General features: G+C 40.8%; 1 protein-coding gene across 1 annotated transcript in view; it reads right to left on the bottom strand.

Annotated features, from left to right (window-relative positions):
* LOC148361444 (uncharacterized) overlaps positions 1-7788 on the bottom strand; it is a 37546-nt gene extending 29758 nt beyond the window's left edge. Inside the window, exons 1-2 of the mRNA XM_088342890.1 lie at positions 7779-7788; positions 1877-1984 (exon numbers count right to left, since the gene is read on the bottom strand). Coding sequence (XP_088199016.1) covers positions 1877-1973 — 97 coding nt within the window. The 5' untranslated portion in view covers positions 1974-1984; positions 7779-7788. The remainder of the gene's footprint in view (positions 1-1876; positions 1985-7778) is intronic.
* Between the last annotated feature and the right edge of the window lie 4621 nt (positions 7789-12409).

The raw sequence follows: 12409 nt of genomic DNA, 5'->3' as shown, positions 1-12409 counted from the left end.
CGGGGGCAAGGCTTATACAATAACAACATAATCAATAGGGCAAACATGAGAATAGATGTTATGTGGAAAAGAGATTTTTTTTAACAAAAAAAGACAAAACATTAGTCTCTTTATTTTGAAAATTAGGGTTTAAATGTGCCTTTTATACTATATTCCATACTCTTATACCCAAAATATAATCTATAAATATAATAATATAAAGTTACAAGTTGAAGGCCAAAGGCAAGTTTCTCAGGTGACTCCTATTTGTTATAAAAAGAATTAACTACTGTGGTGTATCACATGAATCATTCTGCTCCTGGTAAAGGAATCTGCTAAAAAAGGTACAGCCTTTAAGTATATTGTTATGTTAGCTTGCCCCCTAGTGGAAGAGTATACTCTCTTCTTTCCATGTTATTGTTAGGTTAGAGTGCCCTTTAGTGGCCAGCAGTGTATATCACACCAAAGAAATCGTCCAATTAGAATACTCTTACGTGCACGTGGTTTATTCTATCCCCCAATCAGAATCGGTATTGTCATGATTGCCGATTCAGAGCACCTGCGACTGCTTGATTGGCGGCAACAGCCCGGACAGCTGATTGGCTGATATGCTCCTTTTAAACCCCCGACTTCCAAGAGATCCTTGTCAGATCGTTATGCGAACCGTTGCCCCCAGCTAAGTAAGCTCCCACGTCAGACTCTCTGCCTTTCCTCGTCGCTATCCTGTTTCCGGACCTGACACTGCCCCGTTCTGCCTGCCTATTATCCGATCTGTTTTGCCCCGTTACCAGCCCGCCTCCTGTACCCGACCTCGTTTCCGAACTTGACACCGCCCCTGCTCTCCAGTCCCGGCTAACGACTTGTAATTCCCGCCTGTATTCGACCCTTCTCGCTAGACATGGAAGTGCCACTTCCGCATCTCCTGCTCCTCTTGTTTGTCAACCATCGAATCGTGGAAGCAAGCCCTGCTCTCCCTCTTTATTAATAAAAACTGAGAAAACAAGCGCTATTTGGTCCTGTGTCCGTTTCTGGTCTTTGACAGGGATAAGAAAGGCGCTCACGCTTCAGTCTCATTTCATGGCAATCAAAGAGTGCAATCCGCCTTGTTTTCAATGGGCTTGCTTATCTTTATGAAATGAATTGAAATGATCTGCATTTATATAGCGCTTTTCAAATCAATGACTTCCCAAAGCGTTTTACATTTCCCAATAGCTGCCTTGCAGCCATGTAAGGAGCTAACCTGCTTGTTGGGGGTATTAGGGGTTCAGTGTCTTACCCAAGGACACTTCGACATGTAACACGGACGAGCCGGGATTCGAACTGGGATCCCTTGACCCCAAGACAAGCGCTCCACCCCCTGAGCTACTGCCGCCCCATAAATAAGTTGGTTTTTAACTCAAAAAGAGTCTCTTTTTTCATCCTGACATTGTTTTGAACCTGACAGTTTCCCAGAAATGGAGAAGGAAATTTTCGGGTGGTTCGAAGTCAAAAGACAAAATAGATATGGAACGTCTCGACTGTACTCGTCTGCAAGCTTTTTTTAAGATTGAAAAGCTGAGCCATATGAAGGATTCACTGCTTCACAGGTTGGTGACCATGTTTTCGTATATTTATTTTATTAGATGGCTATTTTTAGGCAGTTTTGGTGGACGGCATAGATGTGAGTATATAGGGTAATTTGTAACTAGTTACTTTCAGAGAAACGGGATACTTTTGGTGTCAGTCATCTAAGGGGGTTAACACCATTGCTTTTTATATGAAACTAGATACTGTAACTAATTACTTTTTCTGTAACATGGCCATCAATACTTGTATGCAATGTCTATTCATTGTAATAGCAAAGTGATTTAAAGGATAAGAATGGTAAGGGTTTGGGATTGATGAGTTGTGGTCTAACTTGTGTCTTCATAGGGCGGTGGGGCCTCAGAGGGCACCTGAAAAATCGGAAGCGGTGGTTGGAGTGTGGCCTCTTCATACGTAGGCGGTTCCATCATCAGTCTGGATGCTACGGATACAAATATTACTATTTAGTGTTTGGAACAATAACAAGCTGGTGTGTTTTATTCATAAATGGAGATTTCTGACACACTTGTAGCTTTTCACCGACATGGGGTTAGAAGTGTCATTCCTGACCTAGGATATCTGTATTGGGAGTGGGTGGATGGATCCAAATATCGATATTATTTATACTGAGCAAGTACTCGGATCAAATTGATACTATTTACCTGGGATAGATACTTAACCCCTCTGCCAATTTCCTCAAAGAGACGCTTAAATATGTGGGGAGCGGCAGTCCTTTTCTCCCTCACCTAGGGCCCTCTCAACTAGGGCTGAAAAGGAGGGGACCAAGTACTAAGCCCTGTGGAACGCCACGGGTAACACTAAAAGGCTCAGAGGTCAAATTACTAGGTATCTTGCACAATGCATCCAATCTGAGAGGTAGGTTTGAAGCAATGAGAAACTAATCCATTTTTCCAACCCCTTATCGATTCTTCTTCAATTTCCTCAAGCTGAGGTTTTTGAGTTTTTCCTTGCCCCGTTGTAGGTTTCAGATCAGGGAATGATGTTATGGTGGTCTGTGCAGCCCTTTGAGACTTTTTGTGATAAAAGGCTTTACAAATAAACATGACTTGACCTGACTTGACTTGGCCACTCTTTGGGTCAGGGGTCTCCAGACTGGGTGCCCCCTGAGGTGGCCTCGGACCCGTTCTGACTGTATCTCACCAGTCCTGGGTCATTGTGATTTTCTAGTAAAATTATTATTTTTTTAGTGGTTGACTGAGTCTGTTTAACCCGACTTCCAATAGTTAACCTGGTAATAACATTGTAACAAAATAGTTATAACATAACAAGTTGTTGTTTCTCACATGCTTATCCAACTGGGTTCCCTTTGAACTGTTTAGTAACATAAAGTTGGAGGCTCCTGCTCTTAGTTTAAGCCTGTATGTGTAACCGACAGGCACACTTTTAGTACCTCACCCTATCTGGCCTGCTGCTACATCTTGCCTGTCAGGCAGGAAAGAGGGCCAAATCAACGCACTCACCTTTCTCAAGCTAAATATGACTGAGGCAAACGGGAAGCGCAATGTGTAGTAGACTTTTTTGTTTAAACTACGGAAAAGGACAATTCCAAGTGACATTTGTCAGGTAAAGTGGTCCAGTTCTGTGTCAAATTTACATGAACAGTTTTAAAAAGTTGCTGCAACCAAAAATGTAAACATGTTACTGTTCCTGAACAAAAACCTGTAAATGGATTGTCTCTATGGCAACCAAACCAAAAGGGCTTCTTTGTTATATTACGATTAACAGTAACAGTTGTTGCAGTCGAAGTATTTTTTTTTTTATATTGTTGAAGTTTTTTGTTTGTACTGCTTGTAATATCCTACTTTATTTTCTAAATATTTTGCAATGGAAAGTAAAGTTCATTTGTTGATATTGTTGCATTTGTCTCTTCGATACATGGCTTTTGTTCAGAAACAATTGTAAAAGAAAGATTTATTTTTGTTTTACACTGGCACAGGTTGGGTGCGAAGTTTGAGGTGTCCTTACAAGGTTGAAATTGGAATTTTTTATCTATTAAGTATATTTTTAGGAACACTTAACTGAGTTCAAAGAGCCTTTATACATTTTTTTCCACAGTTCTTATCTGTTTTTTTTTATACTTTTACACTCAGGGTTCCAGCCACGGTTGGGGCATAGGAAAGTGATTCTTGCTTGCGATTTTCTGTTATTCTCGGATGAAAATGGTGAAAGTAAGAAACACATTTCAAACCCACAAAAAGATGAAAACAGAGCAGTCTATTCGAGCGCTTATTACAGAGTCATGTACTTGCATATGCAACAAAAGGAGCTGCAATGATGATTTAATCCAGAAGATGTCTTCAACAATTAGAATATTTTCAAGTTACGAACGCCACCTTTAATTTAAGTTGTAGTTTTTAAATACAATGAGAAAAGATACATTTTACTGCCTAAAATCCGTGTGCTGTGTTTATCTTAAATACAAACTAACTCAGGGGACACGGGTTTGATTATTCAATGTGCATGACAATCCACGGAAAAAGTAAGCCTAAATCAATCCAAAACAGCGCCGTGGGAAATGATCCAATTTGTGTGCCTGTGCGGTCTAGCGAAAGCTCACTTTCGCTTTGATTTACTTTTACAGGAGATGCAACGGCACTGACCGGTGGTATTCCGCTGGGTTTTTTTCAAGGAAAGAAATTCTTCCAGGGATGATGACATTGATCATACTCAAGCGAATGACCAATACTTGTTCTGTTTCCAAACGGAGACGAACTGTGATTGGTTGTTATCTAAGCCAAAGCAACATCTATGACATCATCTCTTGGCATCAAATTCTCAAAATGTTTGTCCTCAGAGAAGGTTAAAAACGGGCAAAGTGTTTATTTACTCATTTTCCTACAAACACAATATTAATCAAAATGCTGTGTTTGGACTAGGTGTATGTAGCCCAGGGGTCTCCAACCCGGTGGCCGCAGTAGTAAAAAGTTTTTATTTTTGTGGTTGACTGAGTAAAATAAACCTTATTTTTTTATTTATCACTTTTCTTCTCTTTTTTTTCCTCTTTTTCTTTTAAATTTTTTTTTTCCTTTTTCTTTTTCTTTATTTCTTTCTGTCCTTTTTTTACTCTTTTTTTCTCTTCCTTTCTTTCTTTTTCCCTTTCTTTACCCCTTTCTTTCTCCCTTTCTCTTACACTTTTATTCTCTTTCTGTCATCTTTCTCCCTTTCTTTCTCTCTCTCTCTTTCTCTCACATTTGTTCTCCCTTTCTTTTTATCTTTCTCCTCCACCCTCTCTCTCTCCGACAGGGTGGCTGTCCTGGGAAATTGTCCCATTTTAGTGAACTGTCACTTGATGATCTCAATCAGGTGGTGAATGCGGCCAAACCGACAACCTGCCAGTTCGACCCGCTCCCAGCTTCACTTATTAAAAGTCTTTTTGGCGTCCTTGGACCTTCAGTTCTAAATATTATAAACATATCACTCTCCTCAGGTGTAGTTCCAGCAGCTTTTAAGTCCGCCGTTATTAAACCCACATTGAAACGACCCAACCTTGATCCAGAAATCTTAAGTAATTATAGACCTGTGTCAAACCTACCTTTCCTCTCTAAAGTACTTGAAAAAGTAGTGGCACAGCAGCTAAATGTTTTCATATCCGAGAATAACCTTTTTGAATCCATGCAATCAGGATTCAGGGCTAACCACTCTACTGAGACAGCTCTGATCAAGGTAACAAATGATCTCCTACTGGCAATGGATTCTGGCGCTTCATCACTTTTGCTGCTGCTGGATCTTAGTGCTGCTTTTGACACAGTGCACCACAATTTCCTACTAGAACGGTTGGAAAAATGGATTGGTCTCTCAGGAACCGCCCTTTCGTGGTTCAGATCCTACCTCTCAGATAGGACGCACTGTGTTAAATATGGTGAAATGACATCTGAGCCCTTTAATGTTACCTGCGGTGTTCCGCAGGGTTCAGTGCTTGGCCCCCTTCTTTTCAGTATTTACATGCTTCCATTAGGTGATATTATTCGCAAGTACAATATCAGCTTCCACTGCTACGCAGACGACACTCAACTATATCTTCCGTTGGAGGAATCTCCCACACTAAACTGTGGAAATTTGGAGGCCTGCCTCATTGAGATAAAAGAGTGGATGTCACTCAATTTCTTGCGTCTTAACTCTGAAAAGACCGAAATGTTAGTCATTGGTCCATCTAAATGCCGTGATATATTCTCAAAAACTGCTGTGAACATTGACAAATGTCACATCACACTGACTGACTCAGTTAAAAATTTAGGTGTCATATTTGACCCTGATCTATCCTTTGAAATGCATGTAAAGAAAATTACTAGAACCGCTTTCTTCCATCTTCGTAACATTGCTAAAATCCGTTCAATACTGTCTCAGTCTGATGCGGAAATTATAATTCATGCGTTTGTCACCTCCCGTCTCGATTACTGTAATGCACTACTCTCTGGTCTCCCGAAGTCTAGAATCAAGTCACTTCAGCTGGTACAAAATGCCGCAGCGAGGCTTTTAACTAGGACAAAAAAGTACGATCACATTACACCGATTTTGGCTAACCTGCATTGGCTCCCAGTTAGCCATAGATGTGATTTCAAGGTTCTCTTAATATTATACAAAATCATACATGGACTTGCTCCCTCTTATCTTTCAGATCTGAATTCCCCATATGTCCCGGTCCGAAGCCTACGATCTGAGAATGCCGGTCTTCTGGTGATCCCAAGAGCAAAGAAGTGTTCTGCTGGTTCGAGAGCGTTCTCCATCCGGGCACCGGTGCTGTGGAATGCTCTTCCCCCTGAGATCCGATCTGCAACCTCAGTGGAAATGTTTAAATCTAAACTTAAAACTCACTTCTACTCCATAGCATATGAATAACCTACTCTTCTCGTCGGCTGAAAAATAGTCTGTGTAATATAGTGTGGTGATCTGTGAAGCCCTTTGAGACTCTTCGTGATTTAGGGCTATACAAATAAAAATGACTTGACTTGACTTGACTCTCTCTTTGTATCCTTCTTTCTTTATTTCTTTCGCCCTTTTTTCTTTCCCCCTTTCTTTCTCCCTTTCTTTTTCCTCTTCATTCTTTTTCTCTCATCATAGTCTGTTTCTTTTTCTCTTCCCCCCCCTCTCTCTCACTCTCTCTCTCCCTCTTTCGTTCATTCTCTCTTTCGTTCGTTCTCTCTTTATTTTTATCTACCTCTACCTTTATTCTCTTTCTTTCTCCCTTTCTTTTGATCTTTCTCTTTCACCCTCTCTCTCTCTCTTTGTATCTGGTTCTTCCTTTAGTTCTTTCTTTCGCCATTTCTTTCTTTCTCTCATCTTACTCCCTTTCTTTTTATTTTTTCCCTCTTTCTCACTCTCTTTCATTCATTCTCCATCTTTATTCTCTTTCTTTCTCCCTTTCTTTTTAGCCTTCTCTTTCACCTCTCTCTATCTGTCTGACTGGCTGTCTGTCTGCCCTTCTTTCTACTTCTAATAATTAAACTAGTAACAACATAGCATTAGTACAAGTTTTTAATTTGGAAATGCATATCCAACTGTGTGCCCTCTGCACTAATAAGTAGCAAAAAGTAGCTCGAAGCTTGAAGAAGGTTGGAGAACCCTGGTGTAGCTCGTACGATATACTGTACTATTTTTGTGAAATATATTAGGTTTACTTTCACTTTTGAGCTCTTGCCATGATACAAACAGTTGTGTGAGAAACCTGAACCTGTTTTAAGAGGGGGTGCATTTTTGCCTGCCGAGAAATGCACCCCCCCATCTATCTCTGGCTATGAAGGTCGCAGGTCCATGGAATTTACCCTGGTTACTAGTGGTGGGCCCATATCTTCTCAGTGAAAAGTACATCTCGCTGGATGCAACTGAGAACAGCAGTCTTAAATATATCATGTGCGGTATTTCTGAAAAAAGAGGATTTCCGGAGTCACGACCACCAAGTCTGACCGATTTAAGATGGAGTCGTAAATAAACACAAAACGGAGATTGTTAGTTCCCTATTTCCACGCTAAATCACACGAAAAACAAAGAAAAGTTTCTCCTCAGTTGGTATTACATGTCCGTGACATGTGCCACCTTGTTAAAGAAAAGTCTCTTAGACAACCTTACCCACACAGTTACATGCTAATCTCTATGGACAAACGCTGGTAATTAACATTCCCGACTGAAGTTCTCTTAATTGAAACCACCACTCGGAAAGTTATGGCACCGATCGGGGATTTAAGAGTGTTACAGGTCATATGTTCGAGCGTTAGTCTTACCTTCGACCAAGTAGGAATTCAACTGAGCGGTTTAACGTCGACACTTAGGTGACATCAAGTGGAAGCCTGTTGGACTCGTTTTGCTTATGGAATTTAAAAAATCTGCTTGACAGAAAGGAACCTCTTGAGTGTAGAAGTAACAGTTGAAAAAGGATGACACGAGGGCACTCAAATTACAATTTTCATTTCCAAGTTTTGTTTTTCACTGTGTTACTTTCAATCTTGAATGAATGAAAACTTTATTTCGAACATTAAAATAATAACAGGACAAAAACAATGAGTCAACAAGAAAATAATGTTACATAACATGTTCAAAAAGGGGTAGTCAGAAGCAGATGCTTATTTTCCCTAAACCTTTATCTTCCCTATTAAATACATTTTACAAATCCTCTTCTCCTTTTGTGTCTAATATAACTAAATCTCATGGATATACAGTGCATCCGGAAAGTATTCACAGCGCTTCACTTTTTCCACATTTCGTTATGTTACAGCCTCATTCCAAATTGTATTAATTTAATCTCTTATCTCAAAATTCTACACAAAATACTCCATTATGACAATGTGAAAAAGTTTTTTTTTTTTTACTTTTTTTTTTGAATTTATTAAAAATGGAAAACTAAGAAATCACATTTACATAAGTATTCACAGCCTTTGCTTAATACTTTGTTGATCCACCTTTGGCAGCAAATACAGCCTCAAGTCTTTTTGAATATGATCCCACAAGCTTAGCACACCTATCTTTAGGCAGTTTTGCCCATTCTTCTTTGCAATAAGTCTCAAGCTCAATCAGGTTGGATGGGAGACGTTTGTGCACAGCCATTTTCAGATCTCTCCAGAGATGTTCGATCGGATTCAAGTCTGGACTCTGGCTTTTCCACTCCAGGACATTCACGGAGTGGTTCTGAAGCCAATCTTTTGATATCTTGGCTGTGTGCTTTGGGTCGTTGTCTTGCTGAAAAATGAACCTTCGCCCCAGCCTGAGGTCAAGAGCGCTCTGGAGCAGGTTTTCATCCAGGATACCTCTATATATTGCTCCATTCATTTTTCCTTCTATCCTGACTAGTCTGCCAGTTCCTGCTGCTGAAAAACATCCCCACATCATGATGCTGCCACCACCATGCTTCACTGTAGGGATGGTATTGGCCTGGTGATGAGCGGTGCCTGGTTTCCTCCAAACATGGCGCCTGGCATTCACACCAAAGAGTTCAATCAGGTGCTTTTTGGCAAATTCCAGACGGGCTTCCATGTTCCTTTTACTAAGGAGTGGCTTTCGTCTGGCCACTCTACCATACAGGCCTGATTGGTGGATTGCTGCAGAGATGGTTGTCCTTCTGGAAGGCTCTCCTCTCTCCACGGAGGAACGCTGGAGCTCTGACAGTGTGACCATCGGGTTCTTGGTCACCTCCCTGACTAAGGCCCTTCTTCCCCGATTGCTCAGTTTTCAAGGCCGGCCAGCTCTAGGAAGAGTCCTGGTGGTTCCAAATGCCTTCCATTTACGAATAATGGAGGCCATTGTGCTCATTGGGACCTTCAAAGCAGCAAAATTTTTTCTGTATCCTTCCCCAGATCTGTGCCTCAAGACAATCCTGTCTCGCAGATCTACAGACAGTTCTTTTGACTTCATGCTTGGTGTTTGTGCTCTGACATGCACACTCAACTGTTGGACCTTATATAGACAGGTGTGTGCCTTTCCAAATCATGTACAGTCAACTGAATTTACTGCAGGTGGACTCCAATTAAGCTGTAGAAAGATCTCAAGGATGATCAGTGGAAAAAAGATGCACCCGAGCTCAATTTTGAGCTTCATGGCAAAGGCTGTGAATACTTATGTAAATGTGATTTCTTAGTTTTCCATTTTTAATAAATTCAAAAAAAGTAAAAAAAACAAAAAAACTTTTTCACATTGTCATAATGGAGTATTTTGTCTAGAATTTTGAGATAAGAGAATGAATTAATACAATTTGGAATGAGGCTGTAACATAACAAAATGTGGAAAAAGTGAAACACTGTGAATACTTTCTGGATGCACTGTACTTATTACATAGGTCGGATATCAATAATTATCATAATTACAATAATCACATATTTTATACGCTAATCTTTGTAATACCCATCCCTCAACGTCATAATGCCACTAGTTACCAAATATCACTGCGGCACCAATGATAATAACAACAATAAAAATAATATTTATAATAACAGTTATGATATAATAATAGCAACAATAACAACAAAGTTAACCAGAGTTTTAAACGCAGTATTTCCAATCTCACTCATATCCCATTTTCTTCATCCCTGTATTTCGACAGTAATGTTTTTTTGTATTTAAATTTGAACACTTGAATAGTTATACATTGTTTGATCTCATCTTTGACTCCAGACACACACATACTTTTCCTGGTTGTTCTCACCTTTGGGATTTTGAATTTACTACAGCCCCTCAAGTTATAATTCCCCTCTTTGCTCTAAAACCAAATCTTGTAAAACTTTACAATATCTACTTAAATAATGAAGCGGCCATACCCTTTTCCACCCATGACTATGGATCTACTCTCTTATTAGCCACTTAATTGTGGCACATTTTCTCATTTTTTTAAATTATGTCTTTGTATTGTGGAAACTGGTCTGTTCTCCATCAAGATGTAGGAGGAGGTACTGCCATCTATATCACACCAAAATTCCAAGGAAATAATCTAGGAAATCTCACCAACCCAGTCCACTTAAGACAGGGGTGTCAAACTCATTTTAACTCAGGGGCCACACGATAGAACAAACATTCTCTCGGGGGCCGGACTAGTCGATTGAGGAGAAAGGAAAAAAGAGAAAGAAATAAGATAAAGAGAGGGAGAAAAAAATAGAGAGTGTTGGACAAAGAAAGAGAGAAAGGGAGAGAGAAGGAAAGAGAGAGGGAGAACGTGAGAAACAAAAAAGAGAGAGAAAGAAAGAAATCCAGAGAGAAATAGAAAGAGAGAAAGAGGAGGAGAGAAACGAGGAGAGAAAGACAGAAGGGTAGAAAGAGAGAAGGGGAAAGCGAGAGAGAGAGAGAAAGGGAATAAAGGAAGAAAGAGCAAAAGAAAGTAAAAAGACACACAGAGAGAAAGAGACAAAGAGGAACAAAGAAAGAGAAAAAGCAACAGAGAGAGTGAAAGAGAGAGAGAGTGAGAGAAGAAGGGGGGAAGAAAGAGCCAGAGAGAGTGAAAGACAGAGAAATACAAGTACAGCGTCTTTGTGAGAGGCACCTGGCTTGGGCAACATCAAATGGACATATTTCAACCTGCAGCTCATTTTTCTCTTGCGCTTCCCTCAGCGTTGTCTCGCGGGCTGGATTCAACCCCTTCGTGGGCCTGTTCCGGCCCGTGGGCCGCCTGCTTGACACCCCTGACTTAAGATGTGACTTTAAGGTTCTCTTACTAACATACAAATGTTTGATCGGACTTGCGCCCGGTTATGTCCCAGATTTGGTGTCCCCCTATGTTCCTGTACGGAGCCTCCACTCAGAAAATGCAGGTCTACTTGTGACTCCGAGAGCCACGAAGTATGCAGGTCTGAGAGTGTTCTCCATCCGGGCCCCGGTGCTCTGGAATGCTCTGCCTCTGGAGATAAGACCTGCAACTTCAGTGTCATGGTTGCCATGGCGCCCAATCGGCCCCGCCCGTAGGGCGCCAGCTGCGGCTCATTGACAGATTGGCTTTTCGTTTTTTTAAGCTCAGTGCTCTCATTTTTCCTTTGTCAGTCCGTCAACGAACTTCTGCCCCGCTAGACATGGGTTTCGACTCGGTCCTGTTCCTGTTGGTATTGCCTGTTCGGTATGTTCCAGTTTTTTTTGTCCTGTTTAATTTCGGTTTCCAATTTTGTTTCTGTCTATTTTCGTCCTGTTTACTATTTTCTCCAGTTTTTGTTTCCGTCTAGTTTGTCCTGTTTATTTTTGATATCCTGTTTCATTATCTGTCCTGTCTGTCCCGTCCTGTCCGGTATCGACCCCATCTTACCGATATCAACTCGGGCAATTGGTATCAATCTGGTTGGCCTCTGGCTTCTTATCATTTCACGCCAGACTGCTGCCTAACGTGCATGACTCCCCATTTCCCATAAAATAAAAGCTTGTGTGAGTAACATTACGCGTTTGGGTCCTGATCCTGTTCTGGTTCATGATACTGGTGGTGATATGAGGGAGAAGGACGGTTCGAGATGAGTCAGCAGATCAGGGTCTGGACCTGAAGCATGTCAACGCCTGCATCGACCAGCCGGCAGAGATGGGAAGCTGCGTCATGGACTTTTTGGACAAATTTCAGCAAATTACCATTGTTTTCTTTCGTTGATGTTCACTATGTTTGTGTACTGTTACCTAATGCTAAATTTATCAGACCCTGGTCATCCTGGAAGGGGTATTACCACTTATGAGGCCCCTTCCCATGGTTTCTTATTTTCCTCGTGCCGAGGTTTTGAGTTTTTCCTTGCCTGCATGTTGGTTTGAGATCAGGCGATGGTGTAATTTTAATCCTGTGCAGTCCTTCCAGACATCTTTTGATTAAGGGCTATACAAATAAAAGCGACTTGAATAAAACCTCTGTAAAGACGTCGATTATTTTTCCTCTATCCAGATTAATTTTTATGTGATTAAATTTCGGAAT

Source organism: Urocampus carinirostris, chromosome 8 (assembly GCF_059441175.1).
Source record: "Urocampus carinirostris isolate Australia breed hairy pipefish chromosome 8, RoL_Ucar_1.0, whole genome shotgun sequence".
NCBI classification, from domain to species: domain Eukaryota; kingdom Metazoa; phylum Chordata; class Actinopteri; order Syngnathiformes; family Syngnathidae; genus Urocampus; species Urocampus carinirostris.
This window is presented reverse-complemented; position numbering and strand designations above follow the sequence as displayed.